The 25,044-nt window shown below is 49.3% G+C and overlaps 1 protein-coding gene across 42 annotated transcripts in view; it reads left to right on the top strand.

Annotated features, from left to right (window-relative positions):
• The window catches only part of MYLK4 (myosin light chain kinase family member 4), a 68,966-nt gene that overhangs the window by 39,668 nt on the left and 4,254 nt on the right, over positions 1-25,044 (top strand). For 4 of the 42 annotated variants that reach the window (XM_081523377.1, XM_081523365.1, XM_081523378.1 and 1 more), the window contains 12 exons: positions 1,960-2,038; positions 2,389-2,833; positions 3,979-4,151; positions 6,166-6,271; positions 10,181-10,274; positions 10,346-10,455; positions 11,553-11,694; positions 14,546-14,616; positions 15,396-15,524; positions 16,301-16,453; positions 18,313-18,391; positions 21,550-21,622. In XM_081523377.1, coding sequence (XP_081379503.1) covers positions 1,960-2,038; positions 2,389-2,833; positions 3,979-4,151; positions 6,166-6,271; positions 10,181-10,274; positions 10,346-10,455; positions 11,553-11,694; positions 14,546-14,616; positions 15,396-15,524; positions 16,301-16,453; positions 18,313-18,391; positions 21,550-21,597 — 1,629 coding nt within the window. In that variant the 3' untranslated portion in view covers positions 21,598-21,622. Of the gene's footprint in view, positions 1-1,959; positions 2,039-2,388; positions 2,834-3,978; positions 4,152-6,165; positions 6,272-10,180; positions 10,275-10,345; positions 10,456-11,552; positions 11,695-14,545; positions 14,617-15,395; positions 15,525-16,300; positions 16,454-18,312; positions 18,392-19,237; positions 20,509-21,549; positions 21,623-25,044 lie in introns of those variants that run through there. The other 38 variants (XM_081523389.1, XM_081523368.1, XM_081523390.1 and 35 more) reach the window with 15 other exon arrangements.

A 25,044-nucleotide genomic window follows, 5' to 3' on the forward strand; every position in this document is an offset into this window, starting at 1 on the left:
TTCACCTGTGCTTTTACCGTCACATTCATGCCATCCAGTATAAATCCAGAAGAACAGCACCTCCAGGGGTTTTCACTGCAAAAGAGAAGCCTTGAAAGACAAAGCTATCAAATATCTTAATTTATTAAACTACCTTATCTGGCTCATTTTCAAAATCTGAATGAAATTCTCTTTCTCTCCTCTCTTCCATATTAATTCTGATCTTCTGACCAATAAATATTTATTTCTTTAGTAATTTGTTTCCATTTGATGCCATTTTCTTGTAACCTTTTGTCTTGTCTCTTATGGTGCTAGCTGTGTGGTAGATATTCCACCAATATTAACGGTACACCTTGTCTATAATTTTCTATTTCTTTTTTCAGAGTGACAGTACAGCTGTAGTTAAGAGTTAGAACCTTGGTTATGCCATTTCTGAATTACATAACCCTGTGAAATTATCCAACTGTATTATAAAATGGAGTTAGTAGTATCTATGTCAAAGTGTTGCTATGAAGAACCAGAAATTAATGATGTAATGTGCTTAGAAACATGCCTGGTATGTAGTCAGTATTTAGTATATACTAGCCACCATCATCATCATCACTGCCATCTCCACCACCATCACCACCATCATTATCACTGGCATCTCCATCATCATCACCATCACCACTATCACCATCATCTTTAGCAGCCACAGCATTATTATCACCACCATCACCACCATCACCTCCACCAACATTATATCCTTGAGTAAATGCCAGGGATTCAAAGATGAATCTGTCTTTTTGCCCACTTGAGACCTACAATCTAGTGGGAAATTGATGATAAAAGCATTAAGAAAGTGTTGCATGCTGTTTGGGGCGGGGGTGTGCCGACTGCTGCATCTGTACACAAGGGGAAGCTGAAGGACGTCGTCCTGGGTTTCACTAAAAAACAAAGTTCCAGACTACTAGGCTCTAATCTCTAATTTTGGTTTTCTGCAGATTTACTAAACATGCCTCTGTGTTTGAAGGTCCTTATCTGAAAAATGAAAATGCTCTGAACTTATTGGACTGCCTCTTGGATTGTTTAAAAGCACACTTATAATTTGTCTTGACATCTGTGACCTGCACTTACATAGTGTTTCATGCTTGCAACTCACTCACCGGCAAATTTTGCTCTTTCCAAAGTTAAAAAAAAAAAAAAAGACTGATTCTTTGAACATCCATAGAATTTCATTAATTTATAATGCATATCTTCAGAACTTGTGATAATTTGGGTGGATTGGGCTAATGTTTACCTTTCATGTGGCATTTAAAAAGGGTTTGGTAAACTAATTCAGAGAAAGTAGGACTGTTGGAAGAATGCTCATCTCCTTAGAAAGGGGCCATCTGTTCTAAGTGGTGCAGAAGCCTCTTTAATGAAAGCTTACTGTAGTCTTCTACTTTCTGATTTGCAAAACCCATTCACATATAGCCTCTGATTTTTGTTTGATTTATATGTGAACGATATCAAGACAGAATAAACAGAGGTCAAGGGTAACATACACCTTGTCAATATCCTTTAATCTATCCAAGAAGATGGGCCTTCTTCTACAAACAATGCCAGAGATGTATAAAATTTCTTTTAAAATAGTTCATTTGCTTTCAAATACTCTAGTTGCTCCAGGGCTTCATCAATTCAGGCTGTTCTGCCCTCTAAATTACTATTTATTTTTGGTATTTTTGTCTGTGTTTGAATTGTGTAATGCAGTGGTTCTCAATCTGGGGTGAATTTGTCTACCAGAGACATTTAGCAATTTCTGGAGGCATTGTTTTTGGATATGTCACCTGAGGATACTGTTGACATCTGGTGGGCAGTTGCTGCCAAACATCCTGTAATTCTAGAGACATTCCCCATAATAAAAACTTTTCCAGCCCCAAGCATCAGAAGTACTGTGGTCAACAGAGCCTGCTGTGATGTGTAATTCACGTTGCTGATTACTCCATTGTGTCCCCACAGGCTAAGGAGCAAGTGTGGTCACTCCCTGGCCTGAAGGACACAGCACCTGCCACCGAAGAAAGGACAGCAGCTCCCGCAGGTAATCTTTCTAGAAGATTAGGTGTCTATGAATGAAGAGGGCTCTGTTAGGCAAGTCCTGTTGTTGTTCTTATCCAGAGGAAGTTACACTTTTGTGAAGCCCTGTGATGGGTCAAGTGTTGCTTGAATACCTTTATCTGATTGGCTTTGGGTCCTCCTCGCTGCAGACCAGAGAATCTTTGGGGGCCCAACTCTCAGGCCATCGGCCACGTGCTCTCCTACTTTGCTTCCCAAAGCTCGTATCTGCTGATAAAGAGAACCCTGAATAGAGGTGCCGTTCTGTGAAGCCAGAATGACACCGGTCACGTGCGACCTTCATTAAAATATTTTGTGTCCTATGGTGGCTTTTAGAGAGATCTTCCCAGAAGAACCTGCCCTCCTCTGAGAAAGAAACGTTTAACAAGCTCGACAAGAAGCAAGCTGAGAAGACCCCTGTGTCTCTAGCTCAGAGAAGTTCTACTGCATTTCAGACAGAAAGACCACATGATGAACCGGGAGATTCTGCCCTCAGAAATTCCACAGAGCCGAGGGAGAGTGAGGACGGAAGAGACATCTCATGCCCAGGAGGAGTGAGCCGACAGGAAGCTCACGGCTCTGGGGATGAGCGAGGCTCTGCCGCTGAAAGTGAACGTCCGGTGTTCAAAGGGCAGGAAAAGGGGCTTCGCTCTAAGGGAGAGCCTGGTGATGGAGGAGCTAAAGAAGACGGAGGATCTGAGATTCCACGTAGAACAGGGCCAGACAGGAGTTCAGATAAAGAGCAGTATGGTGACACAACAGATGGTCAACCCCACGAAAGGTAGGGTTTACAGCGTTCCCACCCCCAACCGCCGTTTTCTGTAGATCCAGGTGCAATTTAGGGCCATTCTGAGGGATAACTGAAGGGACGCTTCTAAATGACGGTTTAGAAGCCGCTGCCCCAGTGGCATGGATTTTTCTTGCCATTATTTTTTCTTCTTGCTGTGACATTTTCAGGCAGTTTATCATTTCCTCTGTCACCTACCAACCGACAGACAGACATGGTAATTACTAGCAATACGTTTTGTATTTTCTAAACATCAAGTAAAAGTTTCTTATTTTTAGCAATATAGAGCACATCCTTCCTCAGATCGATTACTGAGCCATGATCAGATTGATCAGATGGTACAGTGGCTGCTCCCCAAGTATCGTGAGGACCGAGTGCGCGTAGGTTATTTCATGCTTCTTCATCTGCGAAGTTTCACATAGGAATTCAGGCAGTTACGCAGCCAATTAAAATGAATGAATCTATGTTGCGATGAACCAAGAATCTACTTGAAACAAAGAGCGCTCAGATCCAAACATCTGTGGTGTTTTTTAGGGGTCGAAGATAAAATGCTTACTTCCTTTTTGAATAATGTATTTTGGAAGCTATTTGTAGAGAAGTCTAATTTTTCAAGAGTTACATGTAAACTCTAATGTTTACGAAGGAAGTCCTTCACTGAAGAGATGGGTTTCGTAGAGTCTGGAGGTGTTGGAAAGTGGACATTAGGTCGATTCTTTCACCAATAGAGGCTCCTCCACTGCGGGTGCTATTCAGAGACCATCGCTATTTTTTTTGTTGTTTTTAACGCTTTATTGTGGTGGTTTCCCTCTTCTTTAAGGAAGAAAGTGAAAAATGAAGATCAAGTTAGTTAGGGAGTCATAAAATGGCTGCTGTTGTAAAGGGTCAGTGAACTAACTCAGGGTCGCCGTGAGGTCGGTAGGGAGCATCTCTAGGATGTGGGCTGTCTCCAACTGCTCGGGATGATGGAGGTGCACCCAGCTCCATCTCACCCCAAACCCGACATCGCCAGCTCCCTGTCTTGAAGCTTGCGTCCCATCAGCAAAGCATCGTCGCGAAGAAGCTTTCAGGCTCAGAAACGTGACCATCTGAGAGTTTTCTCTTGCGAATGTTGAGAGCTGTGGCTGGATTCTATTTTCCAGGCGTGTCAGCTCCGTAAAAGCCACGCCCCCGTCACGAGCCGTGGGAAAGGCAGCGACAAGACCCGTCTTGCAGAAAGTTGATCCGACAGAGGCCTCGGGAGGCGGTAAGAGGAGAGGAGGCGAGGAGAGCTTGGTCCAGGAGGAGAGCAAGAAGAGCAGGATAGACGCGGCGGGTAAAAGAGTCGGGGGTGCGCGGAGCACACGGGGGCGCGCGGGGCACACAGGGGCGTGCGGAGCACCCCGCAAGGCAGAGCCCCCGCGTCCTCTGGGGCAGAGGCCCCCAGGCAGCAAGCTCTGGAGAACCCCCTGGGTAGGAAACGGCTTTGGTTCCAGCCCCTTAAAGCATCTTAACCTTTTCCAGCAAGCATTTCTGACTAAATTTCACTTAGACTAATGTCCTGCAGGAGACCTTATGACATATCGATACCATTTGTGTTTGTAACTCCATCACTGTTTTGGGGGGCGGTGAAGAGACAAGTGCCATCATGAGGAATCTTTCCTAGCTTCTTCATTTTTCAGCATATTTATGGTGTGAGAGGAGAATGTCCTCATCAGATCAGATGCCCAGAGATTAATATCATTATCTGAATCTTAAAAAATATGAACTCTTGGCAGAGTGCCTAGCACAAGATAAATGTTTAAGGGTTACATTTTGAATAAACGTGAATTTCTAAAAGCAAAATTATTATCGGTTCACTTTCCTCTGTACCCTTTGGGCACATGTAAGAAGCTGCATGCTGCTGCTGCTGCTGCTGCTAAGTCGCTTCAGTCGTGTCCGACTCTGTGCGACCCCATAGACGGCAGCCCACCAGGGTCCACCGTCCCTGGGATTCTCCAGGCAAGAACACTGGAGTGGGTTGCCATTTCCTTCTCCAGTGCATGAAAGTGAAAAGTGAAAGTGAAGTCGCTCAGTCGTGTCTGACTCTTAGCGACCCCATGGACTGTAGCCTACCAGGCTTCTCCGTCCATGGGATTTTCCAGGCAAGAGTACTGGAGTGGGGTGCCATTGCCTTCTCCGAAGCTGCATGCAGTAGGTGATTAAATAATGAATAAATGGGGAAATGAATAGGTTCATGGCAAGAAAAGTTTTACAGTAACTCTGGAAAAGTGAAAAGTATATTGGAAGAATATTAGTGAGTAACTATGTATTTTAGGGCCTTCCAATCTGGCGCAGTGGTAAAGAACCTTCCAGCCAATGCAGGAGACACCGGTTTGATCCCTGGATCAGGAAGATCCCTGGAGGAGGAAATAGCAACCCACTGCAGTATTCTTGCCTGAGAAATCCTACAGACAGAGGGGCCCGGCAGTCTACAACCCATGGGGTCACAAAGAGTTGGACATGACTTAGCGACTAAACAACAATGTATTTTAGAACAGATGCTGCTGTGGACTGGAGGTTAAACGCTTGGGCTGGAAGGTCGAAAGTGGGAGAAATTTGCGAGCTGGAGAATATACACTTAGCCAATGCTACTGGGTGTTTTGTTTCTAGTCAGGAAAAATTCGTCTTTAAGCTTTGTGCTTAGTCGCTCAGTCGTGTCCGACTCTTTGCGACCCCATGGACGGTAGCCCAGCAGGCTCCTCTGTTCATGGGGATTCACCAGGCAAGAATACTGGAGTGGGCAGTCTTTCCCTTCTCCAGGTGATCTTCCCAACTCAGGGATCAAACCCAGGTCTCCTGCATTGCAGGTGGACTCTTTACAGACTGAGACACCAGGGAAGCCCCTTTAAGCTTTAAATGTGTCTTAAATAAAGGCTAAAATATTTTTGAAAGTCATGTTTAGTAATATCAAACCTTTCAATGATGGAAGAAATTTTTCATTTTTTTTCCTTTAATCAAAATTGTGAATTTTATCAGTTGTGCTTTCAAAAAAAATGGGTCAAACAGTGTCAGGGGTTTGGGTGTAAACAACTCAGACTTGGAAGTATTACCTGTTTGGACATTATATGGAGATCTTTGATTGTTTTGTTGTTTCTGAAAGCTGTCCCGAAGAAGGTGGGGACCGAGGTCCCGACAACCTTTCTCAAAAGTGTCAGGTGTCACCTTCGTGAGCCACAAATCACAACAAGAAATGAGATCTGTGTTCCCTGGATCTTTAGAAATCCAGGGGGCTGCTCGCGCTTTGCTTCTAAACAAGCACGTCGGCACGCGGGCCGCTTCTCACCAGCCCTTCTCCTCTCGCCTCCCAGCCGACGCCCCGGCACCGCCTGCGCCCTTCGACCACCGCATCGTGACGGCCAGGCAGGCCGCGGTCAACAGCTTCTACACCGTGAGCAGGACAGAGATCTTAGGAGGGTGAGTGACGCTCCTCTTCAGCACCCTCTTGACAAGGAAGAAAGAGTGCTTTCAGAGACACAGGTCTTTTTTTAAATTCTTATGTGTTTCATCTCTTTATTTTCACTTTTTTTGGTTTTTGTACTGATTTTTCAGATTTTTTAATTTATATTGGAGTATAGTTAATTTATAATGTTGTGTTAGTTTTGTGTGTACAGAAAAGTGGTTCAATTTCATCTATATATATATAGATATATATTCTTTTTCACATTCTTTTCCATTACAGGTTATTATAGAATATTGAGTAGAGTTGCATGTGCTATACAATATGTCCTTGTTGGTTATCTATTTTATATAGAGGAATGTTTATAGGTTAATCCTGAACCCCTAATTTAGAGCTATGCCACCCACCTTTCCCCTTTGGTAGCTGTAAGTTTCTTCTCTAGGTGTGTGAGTCTGTTTCTGTTTTGTAAATAAGTTAATTTGTATCGTATTTTTAGGCCTCATATATAAGTGATATCATACGGTCTTTGTCTTTCTCTGTCTGACTTAGTTTACTTAGCATGATAATCTCTAGGTCTATCTATGTTGCTGCAAATGGCATTATTTCCTTCTTTTTATGACTGAGTAATATACATAAGCTGGAATCAAGATTGCTGGGAGAAATATCAATAACCTCAGATATGCAGATGACACCACCCTTATGGCAGAAGGCGAAGAAGAACTAAAGAGCCTCTTGATGAAAGTAAAAGAGCAGAGTGAAAAAGTTGGCTTAAAGCTCAACATTCAGAAAACAAAGATCATGGCATCCGGTCCCATCAGTTCAGTTCAGTCCAGTCGCTCAGTCGTGTCCGACTCTTTGTGACCCCATGAACCGCAGCACGCCAGGCCTCCCTGTCCATCACCAACTCCCAGAGTTTACCCAAACTCACGTCCACTTAGTCGGTGATACCATCCAACCATCTCATCCTCTGTCATCCCCTTCTCCTCCTGCCTTCAATCTTACCCAGCATCAGGGTCTTTTCCAATGAGTCAGCTCTTCGCATGAGGTGGCCAAAATATTGGATTTTCAGCTTCAACATCAGTCCTTCCAATGAACACCCAGGACTGATTTCCTTTAGGATGGACTGGTTGGATCTCCTTGCAGTCCAAGGGACTCTCAAGAGTCTTCTCCAACACCACAGTTCAAAAGCATCAATTCTTCTGCACTCAGCTTTCTTTATAGTCCAACTCGCACATCCATACATGACTACTGGAAAAACCATAGCCTTGACGAGACGGACCTTTGTTGACAAAGTAATGTCTCTGCTTTTTAATATGCTATCTAGGTTGGTCATAACTTTCCTTCCAAGGAGTGGATGCCATGATCTTAGTTTTCTGAATACTGAGCTTTAAGCCAACACTTCATGGCAGATGGATGTCATCACTGACTCGATGGACATGAGTTTGAGTAAACTCCAGGAGTTGGTGATGGACAGGGAGGCCTGGCATGCTGCAGTCCATGGGGTCGCAAAGAGTCGGACACGACCGAGCGACTGAACTGAACTGAATGTATACACCATACGTCCCTCACCCTCCGTCCATTGGTAGACACTTAGGTGGCTTCCATGCCTTGGCTGTTGTGAATAGTGCTGCTATAAACAGAGATGGATCTTAAGAATTTCATAAATGTTTTTCAGTCTCAACTGGAGAACCAGAAACATCATATACGGTTATTTTAAGTGATTTTAACCATTTCTGAAAATTGTCACTGATGCCAGAAAGGTTGATGTGGTGACTACCCTCTGCGTTGTCCTGTCTGGAGTGAGAGGAAAGCAGTGTGAATCCCCAAGAGGTTTAGAAGCTTGAACGCTGAGGAGCAAAATGTAGAAATGCATGAACACTGTTTATCTCATGGCACATATTAAATTTTTTTTTTTTAATCATCGTTGGTTTTCCATTTGCACTGATACCATATGAGTTACTATCATTCATTTCAGTCGGTAACGTGCCTCTATGAAGGACTTGCTGGCAGGACATCCACACATATTCCCTCCCTGAAGAAGGAGGAGGCGAGTCCACCAGGGAGGAGGGTCCTTCTCCTACCTCAGCCACGACCACCCGTGAGGTCTTGTTTCTTAAAGTATTAAGTTGACTCCCACCAGCAATCTATGTAAAGTAAGAGGCGGAAAGCAGGAAAACGGTACATGTCTTCAACATGTAGAAATTTACTTACAACACGGGGAAAGCATGTGTGGCTCTTAGCGCGCGTGTTTCTGCCTGTGGTCAGGGGTTCGGCTGACTCTGCAAAGCCCTTCCTCGCTTTTCCAATCCCACAGCTCCTTTGTCCTCCATCATGAGACGCACCCGAACTTTCTCCTCCTCGGCTGGCTGATGGCAGAGATGCCCCCCCCAGCCTGTGAGGACGGTCAAGGGGGACGGGGCTTCCGGAGCAGGCGGCAGTGCCTGGGACCCCCTAGTTTCACGGCAAGCATTAGCTTGTCAGGGTCTTGAGGGACTGGGGTGGCAAGTCAGCCACCGTTTCTCTAAAGAAGAAAAGTTATTTGCAGAAGCGGCTTTGGAGCGACCCCAGGGTTTGTGTATGTTTCTGGTCAAGGTTTCTTAGTGACTCTCAGAGCCTCCTTCCTGCCCCTTCGGGGTCTTCTCTGGTGGCTGCAGGCGGGACCAGCCGCCCATTGCCCCGTCCCAGGCTCAGTGAGAAACTTAGAGGGGCGGTCAGCTGGACGTGCTGACCTTGTCAGTGGGGACCTCCTCTCAGGGGTGAGTCGAGGTGCAGCCCCTTGTCCTGCAGAGTTGGCAGAGCCACCGCCTGGGGCCGGGACCCCGGGGCCCTGCACGCCGCGGCAGGCCCCTCCATTTTCCCGGGGTTCTCTCCCTGCCTGTGGGGTGATTAGAGTTGCTGCTCACCACGGTCAGTTATTCCTAGCGTGAGGTTATCAGCCTAGCGGGCCAGCAGGGACCCTATGAGGCCACCTTCCACCCCAAGCCTTGCAGAGTGAAGCCTGCCAGAGGGATGGAAGGAGGTGCTGAAGCTGAGCAGTGACGTGGCACCACGGCTGGGCCAGGCCAATCTAGGGGCCATTGCTAATTAAGGGAAAAAGCCCTTTCTTAATGAGCAGCCACATCTGAAGTGCCTGGGGCTGTGTTCCTGGGCTCCAGGAGAGAGAGCACGTCTGGAACAGTGGGTGGGATTGAGGTCACACTTGGCTGCGCTTTCGGTAATGTCCCCCCACCCCCACCCCAGGACGCATCTGCTTCTGTGCAGGGAGTGTGGCTGAGTGGGGTGGGCTGGGGTGACTTCCTGCAGCTCCCCGGCCGTTTCACTAAGTCAGGAATCACAGCAAGCAGGTCAAATGAGACGACTGCTCATGAGTGTGTATTTCGGGATGTGGTGACGTTTGTAAGAAGCTGCCTTACGAAGTGCGTTTAAATTGATATCAAGCTAAAATGTGTAGTGTATGCTTTGATTAACTGTGTCTATATGCAATTTTGTGATTACTTCTTATTTATTTATATGAAGTTTCCAAAAATAATCTGACTTGCCCAACCAACAGCCTGTAGCATTCTTATGCTTAGAGAACCTAGCTTGTTATATTCACATGCATTCCGAAAGATTCTATTTTCTCTATGATAGAAGCTCTCAAATTTTCGGGTGCATGAGAACCACTCAAAGGATGCTGTGAACATGTGGCTTCTGGGGCCTGGCCCAGCCTTCCTGCATCAGTAGGGCCGGGGCGTCACCCCCAGGTGACTCTGAGGGCAGAGACTCGTATCAGAACGTGACCTGGTCTAGGAGGTTTGGCAATGGCAGGGGAGCATCAGGCTTGCTCACTCAAGTCAGAAAGAGGGGTCCTGGAAAGCTTCAGTGTCCACCGGGCAGTGGCTGGTGGGGACAGAGCCTCACCCGGGCCGTGTCCTCTTCTCCCGCAGTGGGCGCTTCGGCCAAGTTCACAAGTGTGAGGAGAAGGCCACGGGCCTAAAGCTGGCAGCCAAGATCATCAAGACCAGAGGCGTGAAGGACAAGGTAAGGGCCGCGCGGTGCGGACGCCACGGGCTGCCGTCTGCCCAGCGCTCAACCAGCCCTCCCTCCCCCAGGACGACGTGAAGAACGAGATCAGCGTCATGAACCAGCTGGACCACGTGAACCTCATCCAGCTCTATGACGCCTTTGAGTCTAAGAATGACATCGTCCTGGTCATGGAGTAGTACGTCCCCCACCCCGCACCCCCATCCTACGCTCACATCCCTCAGCACGCCGCCCTATCCTGCCTCCAGCTGCTGGACCCCGCTGGACCCCAGGATTCTGACTTGGATGTGTCAGAACTGCATCCGCCGCGGGAAGGAAATTACTCAGGAAGGGATCTCCACGTGAGATTCTGTTGCTAAGCAGGACAACCACATAGGTTTAGCTTCGTACACGAGCTGTACTGTCGAGACCCCACCTTAACTCTTGGTCTGGGTACCTTGGACGAGTGAGCCTTGAACTGTGTCCTACTTTTGACCTGATGGCGAAAACAAAACTCATGTCAGACTCTTATAAGTAGAGCTAAGAGGCTTCTGTTTAACATCACCTTTACAGGGCCTTCCCTCGCGGTCCAGTGGTTAAGACTTCACCTTACCACGCGAGGGTTGCGGGTTCGATCCCTGGTCTGGCAGCTACAGTCCCACATGCTTCATGGCTAAAAAACCCAAAACATAAAACAGAAGCAATGTTGTAACAAATTTATTAAAGACTTTAAAAATGGTCCACATCAAAAAAAAATCTTTAAAAAAACTATAAAAAAGAAAATAAAATCACCTTTATAAAAACTTGAGTGTTTAGTTAGAAAGTGAGTCATTCTAAGCAACACTGAATCCGCGTTTGTGGCTCACTTCACCTCCCCACCCCCAGCCCCCCTTTCGGGTTTGCTTGTCGTTGTGCGATAGGAATTTCGGATAATAAAACACCCGGCATGAGCTCCACACGAGCACATTATCGCTGAACCAGCCTAACCCTCCCGAGGAGCCTGGAATTCCCTCCACCCCTGCCTTCCCAGTGCCCTCCTGGGTCTCCATGCCCCCTAGGAGGTGGCAGAGGTGGACCCACCCCGGAGCCGCAGCCCCTGCAAGGGAGGGTTTTGAGACTTTCCATTTGAGCAGGTGCTGTGGCTGCAGGGAGGGCCACCACCGTCAGGGGCATCTCATCGAGCAGGTAGAGACACAGCTGCAGACACGTCTGGTGGTCGGGTCGGAGGTGCTCAGATGCGAGGGGCAGGTGCTCTCCAAGGGCGCTGACTCGGGGCTCGCCCCCTTTCCCCCGCAGCGTGGACGGGGGTGAGCTCTTCGACCGCATCATCGACGACAACTGCGCCCTGAGCGAGCTTGACACCATCCTGTTCATCAGACAGATATGCGAGGGGATACGGCACATGCATCAGATGTACATCCTCCACCTGGACCTGAAGGTGGGTGCACCCCTCCTCCCAGGAGATGTGGGCCTCTCCCCCAGGTGGGCCTGTGGGCCCCGCTGAGTGCTGGACCCCGCCTGGGAGACAGAGCCAGTCGCTGGGCCACGTATTCAGGAACTTGAAAACTCTGGACTCTTAGCCTCATCTCCCTAGTCTCCATGTCTGTCAGTGCCTGGCACATGCTTGTCTCCATCCTTAGGGACTGCTGTTCAGAGGCTTATTCTAAGTTGCTTATGTGAAAGGAACCCTCAGGGAGGTGGTTTCTACCATCACCACCATCCTGGCTGCATCCTGGTTGCATCCTCTCATTATCAGTTTGAGTAGGTGGGAGGAATTTTAGCTAACTCAGTTCCCTGGTTGTGGTCAAGCTTCCCAGCTCTCCAGAATCCCCAGCAGTCCTCTAAAACCCTCCAGGAGGCTCTGGACTTTAGGGATTATTTTTCTACGAGCCTGCTAGAGCCGGGAGGAGAATGTTATGGCAGAATGGGATCCAGGGCAGCTGGGGGGAGGCGCTGAGAGGCTGAGGGGCAGAAGGGTGGTGGGTGGGGCTGGGCACCAGCCTGGGAGCGGTGCAAACCTGTTGTAAACGTGGGGAGCCCACCCTCTTTCTCCTCTTATTTTACGACCTTTCCCTCTCACTCTCTCTCCCGTTATGAAGTCCCTGTAATCGGACTGTGCATAGTTACGATCAGCGAAATGCGGGGCCGGATAACTCTGAGCAGCTCTCATATCCTCAAACGCATCTCCTTGTGTGGTTCGGTCGTTTTCTCGTTTCGCTGTTTGCTCAGTGCGACAGGGAGATAAAATATACGTTCTGTAGAACATACCATCTACTGCAAGTCATCAGGGACCCCAGAGCTAAATAAATTCAGCTTCCTTGAGTAGGTTTCCATGGGCCTCCGTTCCTGTAACTTGGCTCCTCTCACCGTTCTGATTTATGTGCTTGCCTCTCCCATCCACAGGGCAGAAGGAAGTGGCCGATAGGATGACAGAGCCAGAGGTTAAAAGTCGTTAGCAGAGCCCATGGCTATGAGCCGGTTTGATAATGCATACTTTCACAGAGCATTTTCATTGAGTGTAGATATGCTCCAAATATCCCTAAAGGGGTTTGATTGGCAGCTGAAGTGAGGACCTGACCCGTCGTGAGTCAAACAGCTCCATATGTGGCTTCATAATGTTGATTGAGGACTTGCAACGGGCAGCTTTAGTTGTGGCTCGTATGTAAAGATGCAATAAAGGCAACAGCTGGATGGGTCATTAAGGACCAGGCGTCCTTTCAGAAAGCTCCTTGGAAGGAGAGGGGCCAAAAATACTAAAGGCTTGTCTCTCTGTAGGGGAGATTATAGGTGACTTAAAGTGGTCTCCTTCCTGCATTTTGTGTTTTGTAAATCTTATTCAATGAATATGCTTTAATTTTATAATTAGAAAAAAATTAACTTTCTGAAGTGCCCTCAGAGCTGTTTTTGTTTTTTTTTAATATTCTGCAAACAATTCTTTTGTGTCACAGTGCTCTTTGGCAATTGGACAGCTTGATACATAATCAATCAGCCTTGTAAGCACGAGGCCAAGTCTTCCTGTGTAGCACCCACTTCTCTATAAATTGCCTTTGCATAGAGACATCTGTTTTAGAGATATTTTAGGAAGAAAGCTTCCAAAGACATTATGCCCAACCAAATGGACAATTGAATGTTGACAAGCAGACACCACTGGAGCAGGAAATGGCAGCCCACTCCGGTTCTCTTGCCTGGCACGGAGGAGCCCGGCAGGCTGCAGTCCATGGGGCAGCAAAGAGTTGGACACGACTTAGTGATTAATCACCACCACCAAGCCGGTACTCGCTCATTTTGCAAAGTGTTGCTGTGTTTCTGATCTCACTCTACCCTCTCCTCCACCTGGACAGGCAGGGTAGGGGGCAGCCATGACCCCATATGAAGGGTGGGACGTGGAATCCTGGGGACTTGGCACCTTGGCTGATGTCCCCTCCTAGCACTTAGGGAAGATTTGGGCTTAGTTAGAGCTTGAGAGTTCAGGCAGTTCTCTGAAACCTTTATTTCTCGTTTATGGATGACCTTGACTTTAAGTCAGATCCCTTATTTTTCCCATCCCTCAGGTCTCCTGTCCTAGCGAAGGTAGGCACACTTGTCAGATGTTCTATAAATACCGAGTTGCAGTGCTATCTACCTCTCTCCTCTGGACCCCGAGACCATCCCATGGGCAGGGTCAAGTCTTTCCAGAGGCAAACTCCAAGGGAACGCTTAGTCAAGGCTTTCAGGCACTGAGACCAAACTCAGCAAATCTCTGGGACTGCCGAGAAGGAAGAATGCCGGGGGTGGAGGAGTCCTCCCCTTACAGATGACTTTCCCATAGACTGAGCGCACAGGGAAAGCCGGGGGTCAGGGCTGCTTGCGTTCGGGTGCGTGTTCAGTGTGGCTGGTGGAATGAAGCAGGCCATTTCTCCTGGAACTCATAAATCCTCGGGAAAAATATTCCTCCAAGAAGGGGAAATTCATACTTAATAATTTTAGGGGGCGGATGTCAAGTCTGAGACGGCCTCCACCAGGCCATTTGGAAAGTCCTGAGGCGGGAGGCCTTGGCCTGAACTCAGGCATGGTCGTCAACTGCAGAGCTGGCGGGGGAGGGAAGGCAGGGCCCTGCAGGCTTGGCGGGGGCCCACAACCTCATCCACCACATAATTAAAGGAGAAAATACCCACACAGACAAGCCCGCCCCGAAGTGAAAGGCCTGATATGTTTTTCCTGAGCATCGTTGTATTTTTAGTTGTGGTTCAAGGACAATTTGAGTGAAGGATGGTTGTTTTCATTGCTAATGTGTCTCTTTCTCCTGGCAGCCTGAGAACATCCTGTGTGTGAATCGGGACACTAAACAAATAAAAATTATTGACTTTGGATTGGCCAGAAGGTATGTCAATTTGGACATAGGTGTATGAATTGAGTTAGAGAACATGATGGGTGATTTTCTTTGCAAAGATAAATCTGATATACCCCTTGGTTTCGTATCCCTGTTTAGAATTAACCAAAATTATGTTTCAGCTTTACTTCGCTGGCTTCAGAACTTGAACGTTTAGGACTTTCTATAGTGCATGCAAGAAAAATATGGAAAATTGAAGCCATTAAAACTGGACAGTGCAGTTATTAAATGTTAAGACATTAATTCATAATTTGTGAGAGTTTGTCTTAGTCTTTTGTATTTGGTCCATCTGTAAAGAGAAGATTTGCTTTTAAAAAGTAATTGTGTGAGCAGGATTGCAAAGGGTTCGGGCAGAGACGAGCTCCTTACGGGAACAGAGTTTACATGGGCCTCAGCGCGTGAGTGAGAGTATTAGATGGTCGTGAACCGCTGCATCTTTTCTATTCATTAAACTAGGCTCATTTAAGCCGTGGACAGGTCCCAGTCTGTATCACGGCTCCTTCAGTCATGTTTCATAATTCAGGGGTTCTAATTATTCTGAGTGGCTTTTCTCACAACCATTTCAGATTATTAAGGCTCTCTGGTGGGAAGCTTCATTACCAGTTTTGGACCCTATCTCTTTAATATATGCTTTCCTTTAAAGGCTGTTTATATTAAATGTGCTGTGTGGCTGCAATCATCTTGCTTATAGACTGCATCCTTTCTTTTTCCTCGAGTTTCGATTTTCGGCTGACCCTCTTCATTCCTCCGTGTTGTCTCCTAAATTTCAGGTACAAACCCAGAGAGAAGCTGAAGGTGAACTTTGGAACTCCTGAATTCCTCGCCCCTGAAGTCGTAAACTACGATTTCGTCTCCTTCCCCACTGACATGTGGAGCGTGGGTGTCATCGCCTACATGCTGTAAGCAGACCCCCGGCCCCTCGCGCACTTGGCCTCAATCGCCGTGCATAGTCCATTTGCTATTTTGAATAAAGCCCTAAGTTAGATCTTTCAAAGATAAATAACTCTGCCCCATACTCAGGTACTTCCCATGTTCTGTTGACTCTGGGAGGTAAAGGAGTAAAATCTTTCCTTATATCATCAGAAAAAGCAACAGTCTGTCTTCTTCACTAATCACCCAGATTCCTAGGACACCATCCTCTGCTCTAAAAGTAACTTAAGGAATACCCCAACTTGTGTCCTTGAGTGACAAAGCAGCCTCACAGTTCCGGGGGACATTCCTGGCCTTTGCCATCTGAGGACGGGATGGCACTCTGCAGTAAGACACGTTAAAAGGGTGTTTGTGTTATTCTGTGAGATTTGTGTTTGAGGGTAGCTGTGCCTTCATCACCACCACTGCTTATAAACATAAAATTAAGCTTGCAAGTCGCTCATTCGTGTCCAACTCTTTGCGATCCCGTGGACTGTAGCCCGCCAGGTTCCTCTGTCCATGGGTTTCTCCAGGCAAGAAGACTGGAGTGGGTTGCTGTGCCCTCCTCCAGGGGATCTTCCTGACCCAGGGACTGAATTCACATCTCTTGTAACTCCTGCATTGCAGGCAGATTCTTTATCACTGAGCCACAATTCTTGGTTATGTGTCTTCTTTCTTTTTTAAATGACAGAACCAAGAAGGCACCTGTCTCTACAGAGTCTGAGGGTGTTTAAAGACTTCTCACCCTGGACGCCGTGTCTTACAGACTCAGCGGCTTGTCCCCCTTCCTGGGCGATGACGATGCGGAGACCCTGAACAACATCCTGGCCTGCAGGTGGGACCTGGAGGACCAAGAGTTCCAGGACGTCTCGGAGGAGGCCCGGGAGTTCATCTCCAAGCTTCTCATTAAGGAGAAGAGGTGACCACGTCCCCTCTGGGCTCAGGAGGAGGCAGGGAGAACAGAGAGGCGGGGCCCCGGGGCTGTGAGGACCGCAGTCAGAGGAGTAGCCACCAGCCCCCGCGGTGGTCTCTCTGATGCACCTGCGGAGCTGTAGACAGAGTGACTTCGATGCTCTCCACCCGGTCTCCTGAGATCTGGAACTGCTGTGATCGCAGGGCTTGAATGGGGCTAGGTGGCTCCACGCCGCTGAACGCATGACGGTTGTTTCATGGGAGAGCCTCCGTGGGCCAGGCCCGCCCACTGCTCCGCAGACATGTTCTCTTTACCCCTTCCCAGCTCCGTGGGAGGAGGGCATTATCAATAATGTTCTTTGATGATACTCCAAGGTCATACGGCCAGTTAAGTGACAGAACCAAGAATCAACACAAGGCCGTGCACTTGACTGTTACGTATGAATGGCCTGCTTTCCGCCTTGCTAATAATTCAGAATTCAGTGGGTGAGGAGTACTGATACTGAAATACAGGGGCTCACATTTTAGAGCCACGGAGGGGGTGGAGGGTCGTGGTGAGCCAGTCAAGCGTACTTTTCAGATGATTCTGGCTAAAATATATAATGACAAAAGATAAAACTAAATAACAACAATTTTAAAAAAGACAACTCCCAAAAACGTAAAAGAAAAATACAAAGAAAAAAGAAAACAAATTAAAAATAAATAAATAAAAATAATTTTTAAAAGAAAAATGCCTTAAAAAGACAAAAAAAGGAAAACAAGAAACCTCCAAGATGGAAAACTAATGAGAGAAAATAGAGCAATAATAAAACATATAATGATAGATGTCATTTAAGATGTTCATGGCCACTAACATTTGCTTTATTGTTTTATTGTCTTACAGCTTGTAAGTTATGTAACCACGACCATGAACCAGCAGACAGGCGGTTCAGTGGGGCGGGGTCCAGGGCTGACCCCAGATGCTCCTTCCCGTGCACTGCACTGTCCCTGATCCGCCAGGAACTGTATCTGGGGCCTTGAGGGTAGATGTATAAAGCCCAGTCCCTGCCTTTGGGTAACTTGTGATCTAATAGAAGAGAAGAGCAGTTTTCAGCTCAGTTCAGTCAGTCAGTCGTGTCCATCTCTGAGACCCCATGGACTGCAGCACGCCAGGCCTCCCTGTCCATCACCAACTCCCGGAGTTTACCCAAACCCATGTCCATCGAGTCAGTGATGCCATCCAGCCATCTCATCCTCTGTCGTCCCCTTCTCCTCCTGCTCTCAATCTTTCCCAGCGTCAGGGTTTTTTCCAAAGAGTCAGTTCTTCACATCAGGTAGCCAAAGTATTGGAGCTTCAGCTTCAGCATCTGTCCTTCCAATGAATATTCAGGACTCTTTTCCTTTAGGATGGACTGGTTGGATCTCCTTGAAGTCCAAGGGAGTCTCAAGAGTCTTCTCCAACACCGCAGTTCAAAAGAGTAGTTTTTAAAAGAGGCTTAAATCCAATGCGGTGAACATTTATTGAGGATCAGGCTTCCCTGGTGACTCGGTGGCAAAGAACTTGCCTGCTAAGCAGGAGACAGGTTCAATCCCTGGGTCAGGAAGGTAGAAGTTCAATTTATGAACTCATCATCTCATCAAGAATGGTTATTTCTCTTTGAAGGAAGATGTTCAGGTAGCAATAAGATTTCAGAATTGTTTGTCTTGCTTGTCTTACCAATAGTGTTACCCCAATGGGATTGGATGGTAACCTGTCTCTGATACTAATTCCATGGAAGACAGAATTGCCTGGCAACTTGACATGAGGCCATCTGGTCTCCCAAAGGCGGTGGCCAGAGCCAAGGTCTTGTTTGCTGGGCCCCTGATAACCCCTGCCTTTCCCTTTAGCTGGAGAATAAGCGCGAGTGAGGCTCTCAAGCACCCTTGGCTGTCGGATCACAAGCTCCACTCCAGGCTCAGCGCCCAGGTAACCACGGCTGCTGTTTTTCCTCTTCTTTCTAGTTGGCTTCAACCTTCTGATGATCAGATGCCAGCGGCATCTTAGCCTTGAGTGAAGCTCCTTCTAATTAGTTTCTCACAGCCTTCTAATCTTGTGCTAGTGCTAAATTGCTTAAAATGCTTTTATTGAGCAATTTGTGCTTTTTAATGATGCTAACTACACTAGAGAATTATTTTCAGCAGAACTAGGTAGTACATTCATTATTTAATTATTGTATCCATGACAAAGTGCCCACACTTACACGTTTAGCCTAGGGCATAGGGACGCAGAAAGTTTCAGAGAATACATGCTAATGTACATTCAAGGTAAATCTCCTGCTTAGAATTCTAACTTCCCTGCTTGCCTGGTTTACTGTGCTCTAAGCACCAAAAAAAAAAAAAAGGTACTATTCAGCTTGGACAAGAGATTAACGTAAGCGCGTGTGAAGGAGACTCTCGCCAAAGTCTGAGCACAGACTGAATGGCGGGGTCCACCTTGGGAGCGGTCTGGCCACCCCGTGCGGTCATTTCCTACGCAAACTCCCAACCGCCTCTCCTGCCCTAGTCAGCGCTCACATCTCACCTCCCTCGTCGGCCCCTCCAGCACAGGTCTCGTTCCTAAGCTTTGGGTCCGAATACTCCCCTGTGAGCTGGCCATCTCTGCCTGGACTGTCTCCCCCCGTCCCGCCGTCCTCACTACCCTCCCAGACCCAGCGCCTCTGCGTGCTCCCTCTCCCTCCCGCAGTCCCCTCATCTCATCTGTAATTTGCCCCCAAATTCTGCACTGATTATTCCTGGAATCTGCACAGTCCCCACCGTCATGATGGTTGTCTAGGCTGAGGCCACCTGTCACCTGAGTGACCACCATCGCCTCCTGCCGATGTCCGCATCCAGATCACCGTGGATCTCAAAAACAGCACGGAGGCAGACGGGTCGCATCTAAGCAGCTCTCCTGAATATTTAGCCTGGTCAACGGGGCAGGAGCTCAGGGAGGCAGTGGGCAGGCCCTGCCGTCAGACTCGCCGTGGACGCGGCTGGCCGGCCTCATACACCCCCCTTCCCTCCATCTTTGCTCCTGTGGGGTTTGCAGTGGAGCCTTTCCACTGACCAAACCCTGGGATGACTGGGCCCCAGGTACTCATTTTTTCCACATCCAGTTTTTATTGAAATTACTTCTAAATTCGGCATCAGTTGTAAGTTGTATTTGTGCCTGAATATACCTTTCCTTGATAATTGGTGCGGATGTCAAGTAAAAATAGGCTGATTCCCTGGTAGGTACCTCACCCAGACGGCATAAACTGCTTATTAGGGTTACCAACCTATTCTGGGCCAATTTTCCACCCATGTATTTTTATCCAAGCTTATTGGTGTCCAAATACACTTTGACGTGGTGGACAATATGGAAACCACGACAGAAAATTAATGACATTATACAGTGTAAAAGTGTTTAAAAATATTTTTTAAACCATAAACAACAACAACAAAAATCACCTTTTCGTTATTTTATCCAACTGCTGGTACCTAAGGTGAATAGATATTTCAGGGATGGTGAGGATTAAACAAAAAAAAAAAATTCCATTGTATAAATCCAGTTAGTTACCATGAGAGTTATAATTGTACAGCACTGTGCCAAGCACTGTTCTGACGGCTTCAGGAAAATGAACTCACTTGGCCCTCGGGTCGATGCTCTGAAACAGACATGCCATCATTCCCTTTATGTGAATGGGCCGCGAGGACAGGGCTATAGACTCCCTCAGGATCCCACCACAGGCAGCGGGCCCTGGAGTCGGACGAGGGTCCCCACTCTGCCGTCCCGCTGGAGGCAGGCTGATGTGCCAAGGGGGCCTGTGACATTTCCAGGACCACCCTTGTATGACATCTTTCATTTACTGAAAGACAACACTCAAGCTTAATATCTTTTATTTTTTGGTGAAATATTGAGACTAATTTTTTCTAGGAGATTCACTTCTCAGAGAATCTTGTTTCCATGTCCTGTAGAACCAGAATTCAACTTCATACTGAAAATTCAACTCTTACCCAAACCATTTAAATCTAAATTTTGATTTTTCAAAGTTTTCGTAATAAACTTCTATTTGTCTCTTTTCATTGTTTCGTGCTTAAAAGCACTTCCTGTTTCCCAACCACTGAGCGTGCCTGTGATCCGCGAACTTAGAAGGATTCTCCTTAGACAGTGAGGCCCGCGGTCTCCAGCTCCTGAGCTGGGCTCACCAGGTCCCCGCCATCCCTCTGTGTCCACAGCCCGCATGGGACCCACGGCGTCAGACACAGAGCCTACCGGAGGGCAAACCTGTGAGCCCTTGGCCAGCCCTGTGCAGACACAGTCCTCGCTTTGGGGCTGGAGGCGGGGAAGCCGAGCAGGAGGGACCGATTCTGTCCTCCCGCGGCTCGTGACCATCCACCTTTCCTCCCCGTCTCCCGGGTGCTGGCCTCATCCTCTGCTTCCCGTCTACGGAGCTAATGACAATGGAAGCGCTCAGAGTCTATGTCCACCCGCTCTCTTCCCTGTCACCAAATCACCCCTTCCTTAATTACAGCTCTGACCATATTATCCCCTGATGAGAGAATCTCCCAGTCTTCCCCTTCTTGCAACCTGAGCCCCCATGCCCAGCAGCTCACCCCCGGCGCGTGCCAGTGTTGGTGCCCCAGCCCCGTGCCCAGGTCGGCCCGAGTCCTGGGCCGTGTCCGAGGTCCACTCTCGGTGATCTTTCTCCAGGACGGTCTGCTCAGCGCCAACCAGAGGGGCTTCCTGTGTCCTCTGGAGCTTCTCCCGGGTCACTTAGCTCTCGTCTGCTGGTCTGAGACCGTCTGCCAGCAGCCATGTGTGTGTCTGGCTCATCCTTGTGGTCAGTCTATCTTGACTCTTGTGCTTCGTCCACCTGAGTCTCGACTAAACACACAGGTGTTAGAGCCCAGGGTCATGGGGTGTGAGCCTCTCTGTCCGGGACTCCGAGGGGGAGAGCGGTGATGACGGGGAAGTTGAAGAGGGAGGGGGACGCCCTCGGGCCGGATTCTGCGGCTGTGAGCCACTCGGGGTCCAGCAACGTCTCTGTAGGAACCCCTGCCTCTTCGGGTATCGTCAGACCGTCAGTTCTGACCCTTCTTGAAATGTCTTCTTGGTTTTCCTAGAAGAGGAAGAACTGCTGCTCTGATGCCCAGGACCCGGTGACCAAATAGTGTCTGGAAAGTGCCCTCTTGAAAGGTTGGTCTGAAGGGGCCTCTGAGCCTAGAGCGAGGGCGGGGAGAGTGTGGCTGTCTGACGGCGCGGGCAGCGGGGGGCGTTTCCTCTGGGGAGGCCCCGAGGCCGGACGGCTGTGTTTGGGTCTGCTCAACTGTCCCCTAGCAGAGAGCCCTGTCTTGTCCTGTGTGGACTGGGGACAGTCTCATCCCGAGGCCGGACGGCTGTGCTTGGATCTGCTCGGCTGTTCCCTAGCAGAGAGCCCTGTCTTGTCCTGTGTGGACTGGGGATAGTCTCATCCCGAGGCCGGACGGCTGTGCTTGGGTCTGCTGGGCTGTTCCCTAGCAGAGAGCCCTGTCTTGTCGTGTGTGGACTGGGGATAGTCTCATCCCGAGGCCGGACGGCTGTGCTTGGGTCTGCTGGGCTGTTCCCTAGCAGAGAGCCCTGTCTTGTCGTGTGGACTGGGGACAGTCTCATCCCGAGGCCAGACGGCTGTGCTTGGGCCTGCTCGGCTGTTCCCTAGCAGAGAGCCCTGTCTTGTCCTGTGTGGACTGGGGACAGTCTCACCCCGAGGCCGGACGGCTGTGCTTGGGTCTGCTCGGCTGTCCCCTAGCAGAGAGCCCTGTCTTGTCCTGTGTGGACTGGGGACGGTCTCATTTCCCATGTTTGTTGAGTGGCTCCAACCAGACCTCCCAAGCAAAGCTGGAGACCAGGGCTTGGTGCCCAGTAGGTACTCAGAAGGTTCCTGGGAGTCCTTGCCACAGTTGTACGTAGTTGAAGTAGCAGGGGAGGGAGCGCGGTCTGCAGAGTCGGGGGGTCTGAGGACCTGCCCCCAGGGGCACTCCCCGGGGCACGGTGGAGCCTGACCCTCTCGGGGAGTCTGCTCATTGTTCTCCTCTTCCCAAGCTGTCTCCAGGCCCAGACCCCCTCTTGCACCCCAAGGAACTGCCTCTTCATACAAAGCCTCTGCCTTGCTTAGAATTTTGTCAGAATGATTCAGAGAAGGAGTGTTACACATTAGCATGTGCTGTTACATCAATAAATGGTCCAATTTATGGCCTAACGGGGGCTTCCCAGGTGGCGCCAGTGGTAAAGAACCCGTTTGCCAGTGCAGGAGACATAAGAGACACGGGTTCGATCCCTGGCTTGGGAAGACCCCCTGGAGGAGGGCATGGCAACCCACTCCAGTATTTTAGCCTGGAGGCTCCCATCGACAGAGGAGCCTGGTGGGCTCCGGCCCGTAGGGTCTCAGAGAATCGATCACGGCGAGAGACCGAGCGCACACACGCACATGCACGCGCACACACACGCGCGTGCAAGCACAGACACACACGCACGCGCGCACACACATACACGCACTCACAAGCACATGCACTTGGGCACACGCACACGTGCACACGCACACACACGCACATGCAACATGCACACACACGCACACGTGCACACGCGCACACGCGCGCGTGGCCCAAAGGAGAGGCCGAGGGCGGTGCACTATTACAGAGGACTTCGAGAAGCCCCAGCACCCCTGTGCGGTGCGGGGGACACTCGGGGGCCGCTCCATCGCCTGGGCTGCGAGTTCGTGGCCGGCTGGGCAGCTCGGCTTCAGCGGCCCTGCTGGACTCGAGCCTCGTGAGGCGGCATTCTGCTGCCGGCCCGTCCGAACTCTCACTCTGACTAGTATCTACTCTGGCCCTGAGGTTTTGTTGGTCTGTTGACTGTATGTGCTCTTGTAAGCTGCCTTGAATCTGTTGGAGAGTAACATCGGGTAGAAATAAATCAGAATCACCACACAAGTCACAAATCAGCGTCGGTGAACACCCCGGCTTTGGCACGAGGGTCCCTTACTGGGGACCCTACCGTTTGTTTAGAGATTGATGTGACGTCAACGGGAAAGCTTTTGCTTTAGACATACAAAGACCATTATTGTTTGTCCAAAATAGCAGGGAGTTGGCATTGGGAACAGCAGGGGGCAGCCTCATGTCTGGTGACATGGTGGAGAAGGAGGGCTATCTGCGCCCCCTGAGGTGGGCATCCTGGCCTCACTGTGAGCCGTGAGCCCGAGGTCTGCAGGCAGCGCACCCCGGCCGTCCTTCTCTCCCCCAGCCCCGCCCAGAGGCAGCTCCGTCCCCAGCGACCACAAGCCCTGAGGGTTTGCCACAAACCACCTTCCCACCATAAGCCCCGGGCAGGCTCTGGGGGCTGGTGGGAGCGAGGTCACTGGGTGCCAGGAGGTGCCCAGGGAGGAGGCCTGGCGCCAGGGGCTGGTGGGAAGGATGAGGCGAAAAGGCAGTGGGTGACGGCTGAGTCCTTCCGAGGAGGTTTGCTCTTCCACCCAAGGCGATGGAAGGTGGTGGCAGCCAGGGCGACAGGACAAAGTGTTGAGTTTCTTTTTTCCCCAAACTAAGCTTCTTATTTTGTACTGGAGTATAGCCAGTTAAAAATGTTGTGGTCGTTTCAGGTGAATAGTCAAGGGACTCAGCTGTATGTGTAGGTGTAGATATACCCATTGTCCCCAAACTCCCCTCCCATCCAGGCTGGCACACAACACTGAGCAGATTCCGTGTGCTGTACCTTAGGTCCTTGTTGGTTATCCATTTTAAATGTAGCCGTGGATACATGACCTTCCCGAAGGACAAAGCGCTTTGAGCCGGTCGCCCTGGCAACGCAGCATCTTTGTCGCAGATGCTCAGCGAGACCACTCCAAACCTGGCCTGGTCCACTCCGTGCCGGCCTCTCGGGCTGGCCACCTTCCCTTCCTGGGTCCCCCAGGAAGCTCCCCCCTCCGCCCCTCCAGGGGCCACAGAAACCCACCCCGGTCACAGTGACTGTCCATGCAATGCAGGGGCTTCCTGGTTTGCTTTCTCACTTTCTTTTTTCTTTCTCAAACTAAAATGTAAGCTTAAGAAATTAACACTGGGGGCAGCCTTCCTTGAGAAGGATGCTGTAGTAAAAGCAGTAGATCATGCTTCACAATCTCTCCTGCCAGGAGGAGCTGGGAGCTTTGGCAAGACACAACATGAGTAAAACCAATTTTGAGATAATATTGATTTTTAAAATCTGGTGGTTGGAGATGATTCCTGTGGAAAAAGAGCCTTATGAATAAAGCATAACCCGCAACGCAAATTGAGGACAGAAATCTCCTGCAATTTGTCAGAGGTTTTCTGGTGGGTTGAGGAAGCGCTCTAAAAACAAACCAGGTGGCATTTCGTCTCTGGTTCCTGCTGTCCTGGCCGCGGCCCAGGAGATGTGCGCCGGGGCCAAGCCCTTGGGTCTGCAGGGAGGACGTGGGCCACACGTGGCCAAGAGCGGGTGGAGAGAGTCCCATGCGCGTCCCCGGCCGCACTTTGATGCCGATGGAGCTGGCGGGAGGCAGGGGTGGCAGCGGCTTGGAGCTGGCTGTGCTTCAGGTGAAACAAAGAGGCCTTGTCCTTCGATCCTGCACATAG

Source organism: Giraffa tippelskirchi, chromosome 8 (genome assembly GCF_054371585.1).
Source record: "Giraffa tippelskirchi isolate mGirTip1 chromosome 8, T2T-mGirTip1v1.2.pri, whole genome shotgun sequence".
NCBI lineage: Eukaryota > Metazoa > Chordata > Mammalia > Artiodactyla > Giraffidae > Giraffa > Giraffa tippelskirchi.